Genomic DNA, 17,194 nt, shown 5'->3' with positions numbered 1-17,194 from the left:
ACAGGAACTGCATCGCTCTGCTTATCCACAGGCAGTTTTTTTTTTAGCTGCAGCAGCAAAAAAACAAACAAAAAAAAACATTCGACTCTTAATTTAGTTAAGTACAGTGGAACCTCAAAAGTTGAGTGCTGTTAAAGAAGTCGTATTAGAAGTGGTACACATTCCGTACAGTATGAATCAGATTTAAGACATGAGAGCGGCCCATTCTTTCACAAATGTTTGTAGAAACAGTCTCCATGCCTAAGTGCTTGATTTTATACCGGGCCAAGTGATTAGGACACTTGATCATTTGGATGGGTGGCCAAATACTTTTGGCAACATAGTGTATGTATAAATGATATAATAAAAATCACAAAAGTACCGAAAATTGGTACCGTATCGGTTCCAATGTGAACGGCAGCCATCCCTATGAAGACCTGTGTTTATTGACTTTGTGGTCCAAGTACAGTCCGAATAACACAGGTGTAGAATTTCCCAAGGTGGGGGTGTGGTACCTACCCGACCAGTGTCCAGTGGTGGCGCCCGAGCGGTCGGTGCAGCTGTTGCTGACAGGAAGGAAGACGCTCTCCCAGCCGCTGGGGGCGTAGCGCCAGTTGTGGGACTCCAGGATGAGCGTGCGCTGGGTCCCGTAAGCGATCATGAAGCAGTAGACCACGTGATGGAGCTGGCAGCCGTAGCCGCAGCCCTTATTAATGTTGCACACCAGCTTCCTCGCCTTGCTGCAGTCCGGGGGGTTCTAGAAGGGAAAAAAAAAAAAAAAAGTTTTCAATAAATGTTATTGCTTGACCTCCATCTTGTATCTCCAAATGTCCCCGTTCGCCGCCTTGTAATAAGACTGATACTGTTTGCTTTCTTACTTCATACTTCTGCTGCTTCCCTGCAATAATAATCGGCCTAAAAAGTGAATCAAATTACTTTGATTTATTGTTTTCAGTGACCGGCAAAACACAATTATTGATCCGCGTTGCTGCGGAAACGATAAAAAAAACATAATTACACTGCAAAAAGTCAGTGTTCAAAAACAAGGGACAAAAAATACAAAAATTAGGGGTATTTTACTTGAACTAAGCAAAATTACCTGCCAATAAAACAAGAAAATTTGGCTTGTCAAGACTTTCCAAAACAAGTAAAATTAGCTAAATTCAATGAACCCAAAAATACCTTAAAATAAGTATATTCTCACTAAGTGCACTTTTCTTGATAGAAACAAAAATAAGAGACCTTTTTTGCTCAATATGTTGAAAAATATTCTTAAATTAAGTAAATGCTAGTGCCATTATGATATGCACTCAGCATTACATTTCTTGAAACCAGCAAATTTACACTAAAAACTAGTTTATTGTTCTTAATGGAAAGGCAACAAGGCAACCGCTTGTTACTCTCGGGGTCTCCTAGCCGCTCAGGCAAATCATATGGTCTAAAAATAAATGTTTCCATCGATAACGTGACATCATCGCGCCAAGTGCGTGCTCTTTCAGGCAATTAGTGCGCATATATACAGCCCGGGCCCTGGCAAAACATTTTTTAATTGTAATTTTCAAAAATTCATCTGAATGTGCATGAACTATTTCTGTTCAAAATTGTTAGAAATGTCACATATTAAATGTTTAACTGTCAGTTTACTGTACTGTGCCAACTGTACTACTATATGAGTACGTATTTTCTGTTGTTTCATTGAAAATAAAACAGAAAAGTCCATTTGGCTGCCATCTGTTTTAATTATGAGACACAATTGTGTCGGAGTCATGATTTTTTTTCATGCTTGAAATAAGACATTATTACATTAAAAAAGTAGTTTTATACTTGTGAGTGTTGATGACACAGCTTTGCATCAGGTTATATTCTAGTTTCAAGCATGTTGTACTCAATATAGGTCATACAATCTCAGCAACAAGCTGTAATATCTTACTGAGATCATTTAGGACCAAAACACTTAAAGGCCTACTGAAATGAATTTTTTTTTATTTAAACGGGGATAGAAGATCCATTCTATGTGTCATACTTGATCATTTTGCGATATTGCCATATTTTGAAAGGATTTAGTAGAGAACATCGACGATAAAGTTCGCACAGGTTTACAAGTGAAAGCAATAATCAGCACCACACGAAAATGACCTAGATATCAAATAGGTTGAGGCAACATCACACAGCAAACAACACACATGTGAGTACTAGGGTTGTATGGTATACCGGTACTAATAATGTACCGCGGTATGGATTAATTAAAATAGGTACTATACAGACTTTGAAAAATACCGGTATTTTTTAATTTTTTTTTTCATCCGCATGTTGGAGCATGTTGAGTGGGTCAGCGCACACACCGCCACTGAGCGCACAAGCAGAAATATGGCAAATTAAGGCAATTCTGCTGGTTAATCAAGAGGGTGCGTGAAGCACAATATGGAGGTATTTGGGCTTCAAAACTAACAATAAAGGTGATGCTTTAAAGGCCTACTGAAATGAATTTTTTTTATTTAAACGGGGATAGCAGGTCCATTCTATGTGTCATACTTGATCATTTCGCGATATTGCCATATTTTTGCTGAAAGGATTTAGTAGAGAACATCGATGATAAAGTTCGCAACTTTTGGTCGCTGATAAAAAAAGCCTAGCCTGTACCGGAAGTAGCGTGACGTCGCAGGTTGAAAGGCTCCTCACATTTCCCCATTGTTTACACCAGCAGCGAGAGCGATTCGGACCGAGAAAGCGACGATTACCCCATTAATTTGAACCAGGATGAAAGATTCGTGGATGAGGAACGTGAGAGTGAAGGACTAGAGTACAATGCAGGACGCATCTTTTTTCGCTCTGACCGTAACTTAGGTACAAGCTGGCTCATTGGATTCCACACTCTCTCCTTTTTCTATTGTGGATCACGGATTTGTATTTTAAACCACCTCGGATACTATATCCTCTTGAAAATGAGAGTCGAGAACACGAAATGGACATTCACAGTGACTTTTATCTCCACGACAATACATCGGTGAAGCACTTTAGCTACGGAGCTAACGTGATAGCATCGTGCTTAAATGCAGATAGAAACAAAAGAAATAAACCCCTGACTGGAAGGATAGACAGAAGATCAACAATACTACCAAACACTGGACCTGTAACCACACGGTTAATGCTTTCCAGCCTGGCAAAGCCTAGCAATGCTGTTGCTAACGATGCCATTGAAGCTAACTTAGCTACGGGACCTCAACAGAGCTATGATAAAAACATTAGCGCTCCACCTACACCAGCCCTCATCTGCTCATCAACACCCGTGCTCACCTGCGTTCCAGCGATCGACGGCGCGATGAAGGACTTCACCCGATCATCGATGCGGTCGGCGGCTAGCGTCGGATAGCGCGTCTGCTATCCAAGTCAAAGTCCTCCTGGTTGTGTTGCTGCAGCCAGCCGCTAATACACCGATCCCACCTACAGCTTTCTTCTTTGCAGTCTCCATTGTTCATTAAACAAATTGCAAAAGATTCACCAACACAGATGTCCAGAATACTGTGGAATTTTGCGATGAAAACAGAGCTTTTTTGTATTGAGATACAATGTGTCCAAATACTTCCGTTTCAACCATTGACGTCACACGCAAACGTCATCATACATAGACGTTTTCAACAGGAAGTTCCCCGGGAAATTTAAAATTGCACTTTATAAGTTAACCCGGCCGTATTGGCATGTGTTGCAATGTTAAGATTTCATCATTGATATATAAACTATCAGACTGCGTGGTCGGTAGTAGTGGGTTTCAGTAGGCCTTTAAAACAAGTAAAACACTAACATAAAATCTGCTTAGTGAGAAGAATTATCTTATCAGACAGAAAATAAGCAAATATCACCCTTATTTGAGATATTTAATCTTACGTAGATTTCAGTTTTTGCAGTGTAGGTAGGCAGGTAGGTCTTTATTGTCATTGCACAAGTACAACGAAACTTAGTTTTCAGCACAAACCCGTTCATGATTAGACAAACAGTTTACAGGGTTACAAAACAGGAACTCTGATGGGTCGCCACAATGCGCCCCGTAAAAGATGGGAAAAAGGTCAACGCTGGGGGAGGATGAGTAAAAAATTCCTATCTAGACTGGGCTCCTAAGAGGGCCCAGTCTGGAGTGGGAAAAAATCTCCATAGCAAAGCACATATACATATTGCATCATCCATCTCCAGACTTGCCAACAGAGGGGAGGGGGTGGGGGCTACGGTGGTAGGCTGCAGCTCTTCAGGCGCTGCCCATCCGTCCATCGCCCCTAAGGGATTCGCGTCAAGGGCGTTGGATGGGGGGTGGGGTATGTGTGTGTGGCGTATATTTTTCGTGGATGCATGCCGCCTGTCTCTGTTCCGCGGCCTTGATGTCGTGCGGTCGCTACTCCAAAGTCAGCAACAACAACAGGTGTGTGTCCATGAGAGACAAGAAGGGAGTTTGTTGTGTCTTCGCCGCACTGTCCTTGTGAGAGCCAGGGAAACCATCCAAGTTAGAATGTTTTGTATGCGAGTGAAAAGAAATAAATAATTGTCTATGACTGCTCCTCAAAATTAGCAGCAGCGTAGTTCCACCTGGTGACACGTTGCATCATTACAGCTGACTTTTCTCTCTGCCAAGCTTCCATCAACACTCTCAATGATGCAACGATTCACAGGTGACTGAGAGCAGAACAACTTCCATGCAGTCCAACTCATGTTTCACTATCTTGGCTTCTTATCTCTGCAGCTAAGTCCTCTCTGGAATTCTACAACTTGCCTCAGGGACTCGTGTGAAGTTAGTCCGCATTATTATTGCAAATATTAAAATAACTAAATATGGTAACACTTTAGTACGGGGAACATATTCACCATTAATTAGTTGCTTATTAAAGTAACAAAAACTTAATTCAGAGTTATTTGGACACTAGGGGAACATATAAGTGTTAGGGTTACTAATAAGCAATCATTCTGAGGTTATTGAGGGAAGACTCTTAGTTAATGGCTTACTGGCTGTATAATAAGGCCATGCAGAATAAGGCATTAATAAGTTCTTAATAATGACTAATTAAGAGCCAATATGTTACTAATTTGCATGTTAATAAGCAACTATTTAATGGTGAATATGTGTTTCCCATACTAAAGTGTTACAATTTGTTTGTGCCGTTACGTTTTTTATCAATTTTTAAAAAATACATTTTCTGACTAGTGATGTCATCCCTAAACTTGTCCCATTCATTTGTGCTACAATCTTTTTTAGTCTATTATAGTTTTCATGTTAATCACTCAATCAGCAATCTACACACCCGTCGCTGATGAGCTTCCGTGCCTTCTTAAGCCCGTGCAAACCTGCGTTCCGGGCCAGAACGTAGCGATTTGTTCCAGTACACAGCCTTCCTCCGTTTCCGCGTCACGAGCTGCGTGTCTCGTCTCCCCGTATTCTCCCCGGTTCCCTGGCTGCCGCTTGGATCTCGACCTCCCGCCTTCCCACAGACCTCCGAGCCTGCCTTGCCCCCTCTTGGAATTCCGCATCTCGCTCAACACTACCGGTAACACACTACAGCTAATCTCTACACATAGTCACACACCACACACATTTTGGATGAATTTACACACTTCATTTCTTATTTACTGTATATATATTGTGTGTGTATAAATCAATAAATATAGAGCTAAACGACTTCCCTGCTGTCTGTGCCGTCTTCTTCCCCTGTAGTTTTCATTACCATATTTGGAGGTGTTGAAATCGCCATGTAAAAGTGCTAATGCTAATCTGTAGCACATCTTGGGCAAATCTAATGTAATTAGCATCCAGCTAGCACATTTAAAGATAAAGTACCAACGATTGTCACACACACACTAGGTGTGGTGAGATTATCCTCTGCATTTGACCCATCACCCTCACCCCTTGGGAGGTGAGGGGAGCAGTGAGCAACAGCGGTGGCCGCGCCCGGGAATCATTTTGGTGATTTAACCCCCAATTCCAACCCTTGATGCTGAGTGCCAAGCAGGGAGTTGATGGGTCCCATTTTTATAGTCTTTGGTATGACTCGGCCGGGGTTTGAACTCACGACCTACCGATCCCAGGGCGGACACTCTAACCACTAGGCCACTGAGCAGGTTTATTTTGCAAGTGGAGCCTTTCTGTACTTTTGAATGTGTCACGTGGGGGTCGCATATTTGTGCGGGATCGTTCCTCCAGTGCAACACGGACCCTCCGGACAAAAACGTGAAGGTAAGAGATGGTTTATTTAACATAAATCATAGCCAAACAGAAAACGAGCAGGGAAGCTAAGACAATAACTTTAGCACAGAGTCTGACAACTTAGCACAGAGTCAAGAACAAGAATACAGAAACGTGACTGTTGCTTACCGCAAACAAGGAAGCCAGGAGGAGTGAACAGAAAAGCAGGCTTAAATAGTGTCTCTTGATTAGGCACAGGTGTGCTTCCCGAATAACAGGCAGGTGAAAATAATACGTAACCATGGTAACAAACTCAAACAAGGAAGTGCACAATCAGGAGCTGAGGGAGTCCAAAACAAACCGAAAACACAAAACATGATCCAGACCACGAATCATGACAGAATGCCTTTTGCTTGCGTTGTTGGCATGGAAAATTGTAACGTTACTTGAGGAAGTCCACTCAAGAGTGCTTGTTTCCCGGCCAGGTGCTTGAAACCGGTTGGACGCCACGTACAGCGAAGATATCGAAATATGGCACAGTTTGATTTTTTTGTGAATCGGCAGCCGGTAGTACCAAATTACATTACGTTCAGTGTTTGGCCTTGTTGGTCTGGATTCCGGGCTGCAGAGACGGCAGGCGAAGTGCAGGTAGACCGCCCTTTTTAATCACTGAAAGGATCGGCATATCCTTATGACACCGGCTGCCGCGTCGCGGGGTTGTGCTTCATTCAAAGATTCAGCAGCCGGTCTCTGCGACGCGACAATCCTCGTGCCAACTAGCTTGCTAAACAGCAATTAGTGGCTGACAGGAGTGTTTTCCTCATTAGGGTTGCTGCAGCTGTGCTGCTTCGCAGTATTCCACTGGCATGTTCGAGCGCGGGCAGAATAAGAGGAGAGGGAGGTAATAAAAAAAAAAAAGACAGGAGACGTAAATCTCCCTTCAAATTATTTTAGGGGGTAAACTTTAGAAGAGTTACAGCTGCCTCGTCACACTGTGAGATGTGTTAATCATTGGGCAGATGCATTATTGCTAAGTGGGAGGATGTGTGAGGACTTGCATACCAATAATCTACAGTACACACTCAAAAGGGTGCTTTGAAGGAGCCTTTTATTCCTCATGCTGGACTGGCCTTGGAGAAGGCGGCACGGGCACGGCGTGTGGATGAGATCCATGTGCGCGACAGACACTGCGTTCTGGGCGGGAAAAGTTCCAGGATCAGCAGCTGCTGCGCTAACAAAGGCGTCCGCCCACTGTAAAGAGCGGTTTAAATCGCTGTGGTGAAACATGGCGGCAGCCGCACGTGGATCCACTTTGTGGTGGCTGAAGGGAAGCGCAAATGAGAAACAAAGCTCATGTAGTTAGGGATGGGTACCAACTAGGGTTGTACGGTATACTGGTACTAGTATAGTATCAGGGTACTAATGAGTCAAAAACGGTACTATACTCCGTTTGAAAAATACCGCTTCCCCCACATTTTTTTCTTTTAACGGGTATGACAGCGCACGGTCGTCACGTCATGACATTGCTGGGTTTACGAGCAGAGGAGCATGTTCGGCAGCGCACAATCACCGAGTACTTAGAAGCAGACACAGTGTGTAGACAGAAAAGGGAGAATGGACGCATTTTGGCTTAATAACTAAAGATAAAGGTGAAGCTATAACACTGAAACACCCTCAGGATGAGGTGCTTTAAGACACGCGGCACACTAGTGTGGCGTGAGATATTGTCTGGTGTGCCGTGGGAAATTATGCAACTTCACCTAATTGGTCCAAAAAATATTTTTGGCAAATCAATAATTATAATTAGGGATGTCCGATAATGGCTTTTTTGCCGATATCCGATATTGTCCAACTCTTAATTACCGATACCGATATATACAGTCGTGGAATTAACACATTATTATGCCTAATTTGGACAACCAGGTATGGTGAAGATAAGGTCCTTTTTAAAAAAAATGATTAAATAAAATATGATAAATAAATTAAAAACATTTTCTTGAATAAAAAATAAAGTAAAACAATATAAAAACAGTTACATAGAAACTAGTAATTAATACAAATGAGTAAAATTAACTGTTAAAGGTTAGTACTATTAGTGGACCAGCAGCACGCACAATCATGTGTGCTTACGGACTGTATCCCTTGCAGACTGTATTGATATATATTGATATATAATGTAGGAGCCAGAATATTAATAACAGAAAGAAACAACCCTTTTGTGTGAGTGAGTGTAAATGGGGGAGGGAGGTTTTTTGGGTTGGTGCACTAATTGTAAGTGTATCTTGTGTTTTTTATGTTGATTTAATAAAAAAACAAAAAACCCCGATACCGATAATAAAAAAAAACGATACCCACAATTTCCGATATTACATTTTAAAGCATTTATCTCTAATTATAATCTTCAATATAGGGGCGGCGTGGCGAAGTTGGTAGAGTGGCCGCGCCAGCAATCGGAGGGTTGCTGGTTACCGGGGTTCAATCCCCACCTTCTACCATCCTAGTCACGTCCGTTGTGTCCTTGGGCAAGAGACTTCACCCTTGCTCCTGATGGCTGCTGGTTAGCGTCTTGCATGGCAGCTCCCGCCATCAGTGTGTGAATGTGTGTGTGAATGGGTGAATGTGGAAATAGTGTCAAAGCGCTTTGAGTACCTTGAAGGTAGAAAAGCGCTATACAAGTATAACCCATTTATCATTATCATTTAAATAATGTGCCGTTGCTTAGTGTCTGTGCTGTGTAGAACTCGGCATGGTAACCACGTAACACTCCATGTCAGTAGGTAGTTAATTGCATTGTAAAAGTCGGAATGTGTCGGGTGAGACGAGGATGGTTTGTTGTGATCCCAATATGCAGAGCACAGTGGGAGGCACTGTGCAGGTAAAAAGGTATGTAATGCTTAAACCAAAAATGAACAAAAGGGAAAGGGAAAGAAAAAGGCAATGGCTATGCAAAACGAAAGTAAAACTGAACTGGCTACAAAGTAAACAGAATGATGGACGACAGCAAAAACTTACGGCGTCCACAAAGTACATCCGTACATGACATGACAATCAACAATGTCCACACAAAGAAGGATAGCAACAACGTAAATAGCCTTGCCTGCTAACACAAAGCAACTGCTACAGGAAAACACCAACAAAACAGGAAGGGCCACCAAAATAACAGCGCAAGACAAGAACTAAAGCACGACACGCAAGAAAACACCAACAAACTCAAAATAAGGCACGACGACCTGGTGGAGTTTCATTTTTTAACGTTTTCTGCTGGTGGTGTGACTCCGTATTTTTTTATGACAAAAATGTGCCTTGCCTCAAAAAAGGTTGAAAAACATTGCTTTAAGACATGGCTTGCTAGCTAGCAACGAACATCCATCCGCATTCAGCAGTGTTTTAGCTACTTCTAAATCACTAATTCTCGCCTCCATGGCGACAAATAATGTACGTTTCTTACAAGTATCATCCCTGCAGGACGAGGAATAGCTAAACATGCTTCACTACACACCGTAGGAGGATACAATAGCTAACTGCTCAAAACAAACTCGCTCTCCTTAATGTAAACAAACATCGACTGTACGGATACCAAGTACAAGAGCCGCATATAGTCAATACTACAATGAATACCAATCAATGAACCAATGAATCACCAAAAATGATTCCCGAGCACGACCACCGCTGCTGCTCACTGCTCCCCTCACCTACCAGGTGGTGAACATGTGGATAGGTCAAATGCAAAGGAGAAGTTCACCACACCTAGTGTGTGTGTGACTATCGTTGGGATTTTAAATTTAACTTTAATACATCGATATCTATTATTTACTTTTTTTTTTTAAATCTTTCGTCATTTTTCACTGTTTTTAAACTCAGGAAATACATTCCTGGACACAGGAAAATTTAATTATGATCCTGTAACTACTTGGTATTGGATTGATAACAAAATGTGTGGTATCACCCAAAACCTATGTAAAGTATCAAACAACAGAAGAATAAGTGATTATTACATTTTAACAGAAGTGTAGATAGAACATGTTAAAATAGAAAGTAAGCAGATATTAACAGTAAATGAACAGGTAGATTAATAATGTTGACAAAATAATAGAATGGAAAATGACACAATATGTTACTGCATACGTCAGCAGCAAATTTAGGAGTCTTTGTTTGTTTACTTACTAATAAAAGACAAGTTGTCTAGTATGTTCACTATCTTATTTCATGACAAAATTGTTTTTTGATTGCAACAGGAAACATATGCTTAAGGAAGTGTTTTTCAACCACTGTGCCGCGGCACACTAGGGTACCTTGAGATATTGTTTGGTGTGCTGTGGGAGATTATGTAATTTCAACTAATTGGGTTAAAAATATTTTATGCAAACCAGTAATCATAATCCGCAAATGTGCCGTTGTTGAGTGTCTGTGCTGTCTAGCTAATTGCTTTGTAGATGTCGGGAACATGGTTTGTCATGATCACAATATGCGGGAGGCAGTGTGCAGGTAAAAAGGTATCTAATGCTTAAACCAAAAATAAACAAAAGGCAAGTGCCGCTAAAAAAAAGGCATTGAAGCTTAGGGATGGTTATGCTAAACGAAGCTAAAACTGAACTGGCTGAAAAGTAAACAAAAACAGAATGCTGGACGACAGCAAAAACTTACAGTGTGTGGAGCAGACGGCGTCCACAAAGTACATCTGTACATGACATGACAATCAACACCAAAATAGGAGCGCAAGACAAGAACTAAAACACTACACACAGGAAAACACCAAAAACCTCAAAATAAGTCACGGTCTGATGTGACAGGTGGCGACAGTACACCTACTTTGAGACAAGAGCTATAGTGATGCATGGTTGTTTATGGTTTGAATTCATATCCAATAGGGCTGGGCGATATATCGAGTTTGTAAGATATATCGATATATTTTTAAACAAGATATGAATTAAGAAAATATCGCAATATCGATATAATTAATTTCATGTTGAAATGACTAAACGCCGCTTATTTGTTGTGTTCCTTGATCTCCCCTGCTCAACCTCCATGGGCGACTAAACTCCTCCCCTTCCTCCTTCCAAGACGCACGTACAAGAACATCCATGATTGGTTGGTTGTTTGTTTACTATGATGAGTCACGATTGGTTAGGGACAGACCAATCAGAGGCAAAATAGGGCAGGTCATCGAACCAGGAAGGGAAATCACAAAGTGCCTGCCTGCAAATTTATTTTTGGTAACACTTTAGTATGGGGAACATATGAACCATTAATTAGTTGCTTATTAACATGCATATTAGTAACATATTGGCTGTTAATTAGTCATTAATAAGTACTTATTAATGCCTTATTCCGCATGGCCTTATTATACAACCAGTAAGCCATTAACTAAGAGTCTTCCCTAACCATAACCCTAACCTTAACCCTATGTTAATAAGCAACTAATTAATGGTTCATATGTTCCCCATACTTAAGTGTTACCTTTTATACATTTTGTATTATTTTGCACAGCTATGTTATTTATTGTCATGTCTTTTGGATCATGTTTTGTTTTGTTTAGTTATGTTTGGTTTTTGGACTCTTTAGTTTCTGTTTACGCTCCATTGTTTTTGTTTCCATGACAACCCATTAGTTTTCACCTGTCATGTCACGCAGCTGTCTCACGCTTTGCACTCGCGCACCTGTCACTAATCATGTCACTGTTATTTAAGCCTGTCTTTTTCTGTTGATCGTCCTGGTGACATTATCCTTACTACCTCTGCTACCTTTCATTCCAAGCCATTGTTCCCTGCACGTTTTTTCATGCCACAGTAAGTTTGTATATTTCATGTTTATCGTTTGTTCTTTTTGTGTGTGTAAAAATAAACATGTCCTTTCAGTGTTTCCCATAAACTGCCAAGATACCTGTGGCGGTGGGGGCGTGGCTATGGACGTGGTCTCCATGACATCATCGAGTAATTAGCATAATTCACTACAATGATATGATTTTCTCTAAAAAGGCTAAAAAAAGGTATACTTACTAATTAATAATAACAGTTTTGTTTTAAACGTCCATCCATCCATCCATTTTACAATATAATTACAACACTTTATGTACATATTTATATACAGATTTGAACAATAAGTTATTCACTGAAATATATTTATTAATTGGGGTTCTTACAAAAAATATATCTTATAAAATATAAAAGCTAAAATGTCTCTTAAAGCTCTGCCCCTTTAATTAGTGCATACTAAATAATTTAACTTTAGCCTACTACTACAACCATATTATTTACCAGCAACATAAAGTGAAACAGAGGCAGAGGTGTCCTGCCACAGTCAGTAACAAATAAACAGAAAACAGTAGTGGTCAAATACAAATAAGGCAACAACAGAAGTATCCTACACTTCTCTTTTGTAAAGTAAATCTGAACAGCCTATATGGGCATCTACATCAACTATATGATTTCCCTGAGAAGCTGGACAGGACAAAAAAAAAAAAAAAAAATACATTTATTTTTATTTTTTTATTTTATTTTATTTGTGGCGGACGTAATTTTTTCGTGGCGGGCCGCCACAAATAAATGAATGTGTGGGAAACACTGCCTTACCTTCACGCCTTGCCCGCGCCAACTTTCCTTTGCATTCCGGGAAAACACAACACCCCAAGGTCCACGTCCTGACATTTATTTTACGTAGAAATAATATTTTTGTGTTTTATTTATGTTATGTCATTCTGTGCTACTTAAACAGTTTATTTTCTGTGCTGTTAATACCCATCTTGACTAACTGGGTTAATAAAAGTGTTGTACAGCAGTGGTCCCCAACCACCGGGCCGCGGCCCGGTACCGGTCCGTGGATGGATTGGTACCGGGTCGCACAAGAAAAAAATAAAAATAAAATAAAAATTTTTTTTTTTGTAATTAAATCAACAATAAAAACACAAGATACACTTACAATTAGTGCACCAACCCAAAAAACCTCCCTCCCCCATTTACACTCATTCGCACAAAAGGGTCGTTTCTTTCTGTTATTAATATTTGTGGCTCCTATATTATATATCAATATACAGTCTTCAGGGATACAGTCCGTAAGCACAATTGATTGTATTTTTTTATGCCCAAAAAAAAAAAAGACTTTGCAGTAAGAACGAAGCGAGGAATTCTCAACCTGCTCCCACGTGTCTTCAGTTGAACAGATGGAGGGATAAATTCTTCATAATCTGCTGAATAAATGTCACCCGGCATGAGAGTAAGTCGTCATCTTGTAAAGTCAACGAGGACCCAGAGTTAAGGTGTCATTTGTAAGAAGAAGTGCTGATCTTGCACTTAACGGGAAAGTGTCCTGTCAATGAGCGGCAGAGAAGCTTGTCGGACAGAAGACTCCAAAGGAGCTGCCATGTTGGCTGTTTGGCAGGACAGATGGGGAATGAGTTCCATCAGGAATGAGGGGACAGAATACCGCGGGTGGCAGCCAGCGTGTACCTGGGTGAGTGCGTGTGTCACTCTTCATGCACGGGCCTCAAGTGCGCAGAGCGAGTGTGTTTGCGGGAAACGGCTAGCACAGGTGTGTGTGTGTGTTTGTGGTGAGTTAGTGACGGCAGCTGGTGGAGCGGTGTGATCCCTCAGCGGCGGTGACAGCAGCTGTTAGCGGGGCTGTCTCCGCCCGGCCAGACTGACGAGGTCCTCTTCATCAAACACGCCTGCTCATTAATGCTGCAGGGCTCCACAGCGGAGAGGACTGGGAGTCAGGCGTGTTACGCGTGGTGAGGTCTAATATGAAACATCCATGTTGCAATATATTGTGTCCTTATCTCTCACAGCAGTGATCCCCAACCACCGGTCCGGTGACACTTTTTGCTACCGGGCCGCACAGAGACATTAAATCATTTATAACCGACCGCATTTCCTCCTACTTAACTTTCGCCAGTCCCACCAGACACACCAATAAGCTTGATCATAGATGTATTATACAATTCCTGACACAAAGTCGCCATTTGCTATATTTGTCACATCTTGGTTACATGGGACAATGCACATGAATTAACATATAAAATCTAAAGGTGTCAAATCTAACCTACTCAGTGGTTAGAGCAGTGGTTCTTAACCTTGTTGGAGGTACCGAACCCCACCAGTTTCATATGCGCATTCACCGAACCCTTCTTTAGTGAAAAATAAAATGTTTTTTTTTTAAAATTCAAGACAAAGTTATATGTTTTTGGTAACACTTTAGTATGGGGAACATATTCTAAGTAACAAAGACTTAACTTAGAGTTATTTGGACACTAGGAGAACATGTTCTAAGTAATAAAGACTTAATTTAGAGTTATTTGGTTAGGGTTAGGGTAAGGGTTAGAGCAGGGGTGTCAAACGTACGGCCCGGGGGCCGGATCAGGCCCACGAACAGGTTTTATCCGGCCCCGAGGAGTTTGCTAAGTATAAAAATTAACCTGAAATTTTTGAATGAAAGAAATAGCTGTTCTAAATGTGTGTGTATAGATGGTGTTAGTGCATCAGTCGAGGAAAATGATCAAACTACATAAATAACGTACTGTAATTTTATTTTGATATACTTTTTTTATCTTGATAGATTGAAAATTAACACCAATGAGTTGACTGATGAACATTATCACATAATTTATTCAGAAAGTATAAATAATGACAAATAAAGGTAGAATACTATTAACCGCAACAGGTAATTGTAAAAAAAAACAACAACATTATGATTTCTACAATTTCAGAATGTGCTTATTCAATTTTTAAACAAAGAAAACAATCTGAAGTTGTCTTTTTTTTAAGTTATTGTGCCGTGATTTTTACCAGTCCGGCCCACTTGGGAGTAGATTTTTCTCCATGTGGCCCCCAATCTAAAATGAGTTTGACACCCCTGGGTTAGAGGGTTAGGGTTACAACCCTCTAATGCCGAATAAGGCATTAATAAGTACTTAATAATGACTAGTTAAGAGCCAATATGTTACTAATTTGCATGTTAATAAGCAACTAATTAATGGTGAATATGTTCCCCATACTAAAGTGTTACCATGTTTTTTTTTTTACTGGTGCATAAAATGAACCGTGCATTAACATCATCTTGTTCAAAGAACAAAACCAACACAGTGCATAAACTCACAACAAATTACACACCTGCAAATCAGTCAGCTGTTGCCGTATCCGTAATACACCGATAAGGAGAAGTTTGTATTTACACGATGAGTGTAACGGGTGTGTTTTGACCTCCGCCGAACCCCTGAGGCCGACTCACCGAACCCCTAGGGTTTGATCGAACCCAGGTTAAGATCCACTGGACTAGACGTATAAGATTTCATGGGATTTAGCGATTAGGAGTGACAGATTGTTTGGTAAACGTATAGCATGTTCTATATGTTATAGTAATTTGAATGACTCTTACCATAATATGTTATGTTAACATACCAGGCACGTTCTCAGTTGGTTATTTATGCGTCATATAACGTACACTTATTCAGCCTGTTGTTCACTATTCTTTATTTATTTTAAATTGCCTTTCAAATGTCTATTCTTGGTGTTGGGTTTTATCAAATACATTTCCCCCAAAAATGCGACTTATACTCCAGTGCGACTTATAAGTTTTTTTCCTTCTTTATTTTGCATTTTCGGCCGGTGCGATTTATACTCCGGAGCGACTTATACTCCGAAAAATACGGTATACAACTCCTGACACGAAGTCGCCATTTGCTATATTTGTCACATCTTCGTTACATGGGACAATGCACATTAATTAACATATAAAATGTAAAGGTGTCAAATCTAACCTACTCAGTGGCCTAGTGGTTAGAGCAGACCTGGGCAAATTAAGCCCCGGGGGCCAAATGCGGCCCGCTAAACTCTTCAATCTGGCACGCCGGACATTCCCAAATCATTTTTTTAGATCTTTAAAACGGAAACTGTAGCTGGCATTATGATGTGCAGTGATGTTTTCTAATGACCGTAAGTCTTGAACTAAAAGTATTTCAATGGTTGGAATCTGGGCTTTTGCATGATATACTAGTTACTATGGTAATCTAATTAGTTACTATGGTAATCTAAGTCACAGCAGCTCAGACGAGGCACCAAGCGGTGTGGGTGGGGAGCGTTTCCACAGAGGCCAGCCTGGAGATTTTTACAACCATGTTCTATATATATCTGATATATCAGATAGTAAGTGAGTTTTTTTTACCCTTCGCGTTCATATTTTGCTGTGTTTGTTGCATTTTTGTTGCGTTTCGCTTGATTGTAAGATATGTCGATGCGGTTTTGTATTAGTGTTCCTAAAAATAGATATACCGGCCCCCAGACACATTTTTTTCTCAAAATTTGGCCCCCGATGCAAAATAATTGCCCAGGCCTGGGTTAGAGTGTCCGCCCTGAGATCGGTAGGTTGTGAGTAGAGATGTCCGATAATATCGGACTGCCGATATTATCGGACTGCCGATATTATCGGACTGCCGATATTATCGGCCGATAAATGCTTTAAAATGTAATATCGGTTGATGTAGATGCCCATATCGGCTGTTCAGATTGAGCCCAGTTTGTAATTTCCTGTTATACAGTATGCCAGGCAGCCTTGCACTAAAAAGGAGGACTATGTTATTGTTTACTTTATTACTCTAGTATACTCTGGACTGAAGCTGTGTGCCTTCATTGTTTTTGTAGCTGTTGTTTTGAGGCATGTTTAAAACAAATAAAAAGTAATACACTTTGTGAAAGTCAATGTATGGTATTTCCCATAGTTGTAGTTGGTATCATGATTATCTCAGGGAGAGCATGTCCCAAATTCCAAGGTGCTGTTTTGAGGCATGTTAAAAAAAATAATGCACTTTGTGACTTCAATAATAAATATGGCAGTGCCATGTTGGCATTTTTTTCCATAACTTGAGTTGATTTATTTTGGAAAACCTTGTTACATTGTTTAATGCATCCAGCGGGGCATCACAACAAATTAGGCATAATAATGTGTTAATTCCACGACTGTATATATCGGTATTGGTTGATATCGGAATCGGTAATTAAGAGTCGGACAATATCGGATATCGGCAAAAAAGCCATTATCGGACATCTCTAGTTGTGAGTTCAAACCCCG

The 17,194-nt window shown here is 40.6% G+C and overlaps 1 protein-coding gene across 1 annotated transcript in view; it reads right to left on the bottom strand.

Annotated features, from left to right (window-relative positions):
- The window catches only part of fut8b (fucosyltransferase 8b (alpha (1,6) fucosyltransferase)), a 369,273-nt gene that overhangs the window by 75,680 nt on the left and 276,399 nt on the right, over nt 1-17,194 (bottom strand). The window contains exon 6 of the mRNA XM_062033787.1: nt 499-736. Within this exon, the coding sequence (XP_061889771.1) occupies nt 499-736 (238 nt within the window). The remainder of the gene's footprint in view (nt 1-498; nt 737-17,194) is intronic.

The sequence above is a fragment of the Entelurus aequoreus genome, linkage group LG23, assembly GCF_033978785.1.
Source record: "Entelurus aequoreus isolate RoL-2023_Sb linkage group LG23, RoL_Eaeq_v1.1, whole genome shotgun sequence".
NCBI lineage: Eukaryota > Metazoa > Chordata > Actinopteri > Syngnathiformes > Syngnathidae > Entelurus > Entelurus aequoreus.
The sequence above is the reverse complement of the archived record's forward strand: the minus strand, read 5'-3'. Positions and strand labels throughout refer to the sequence as shown.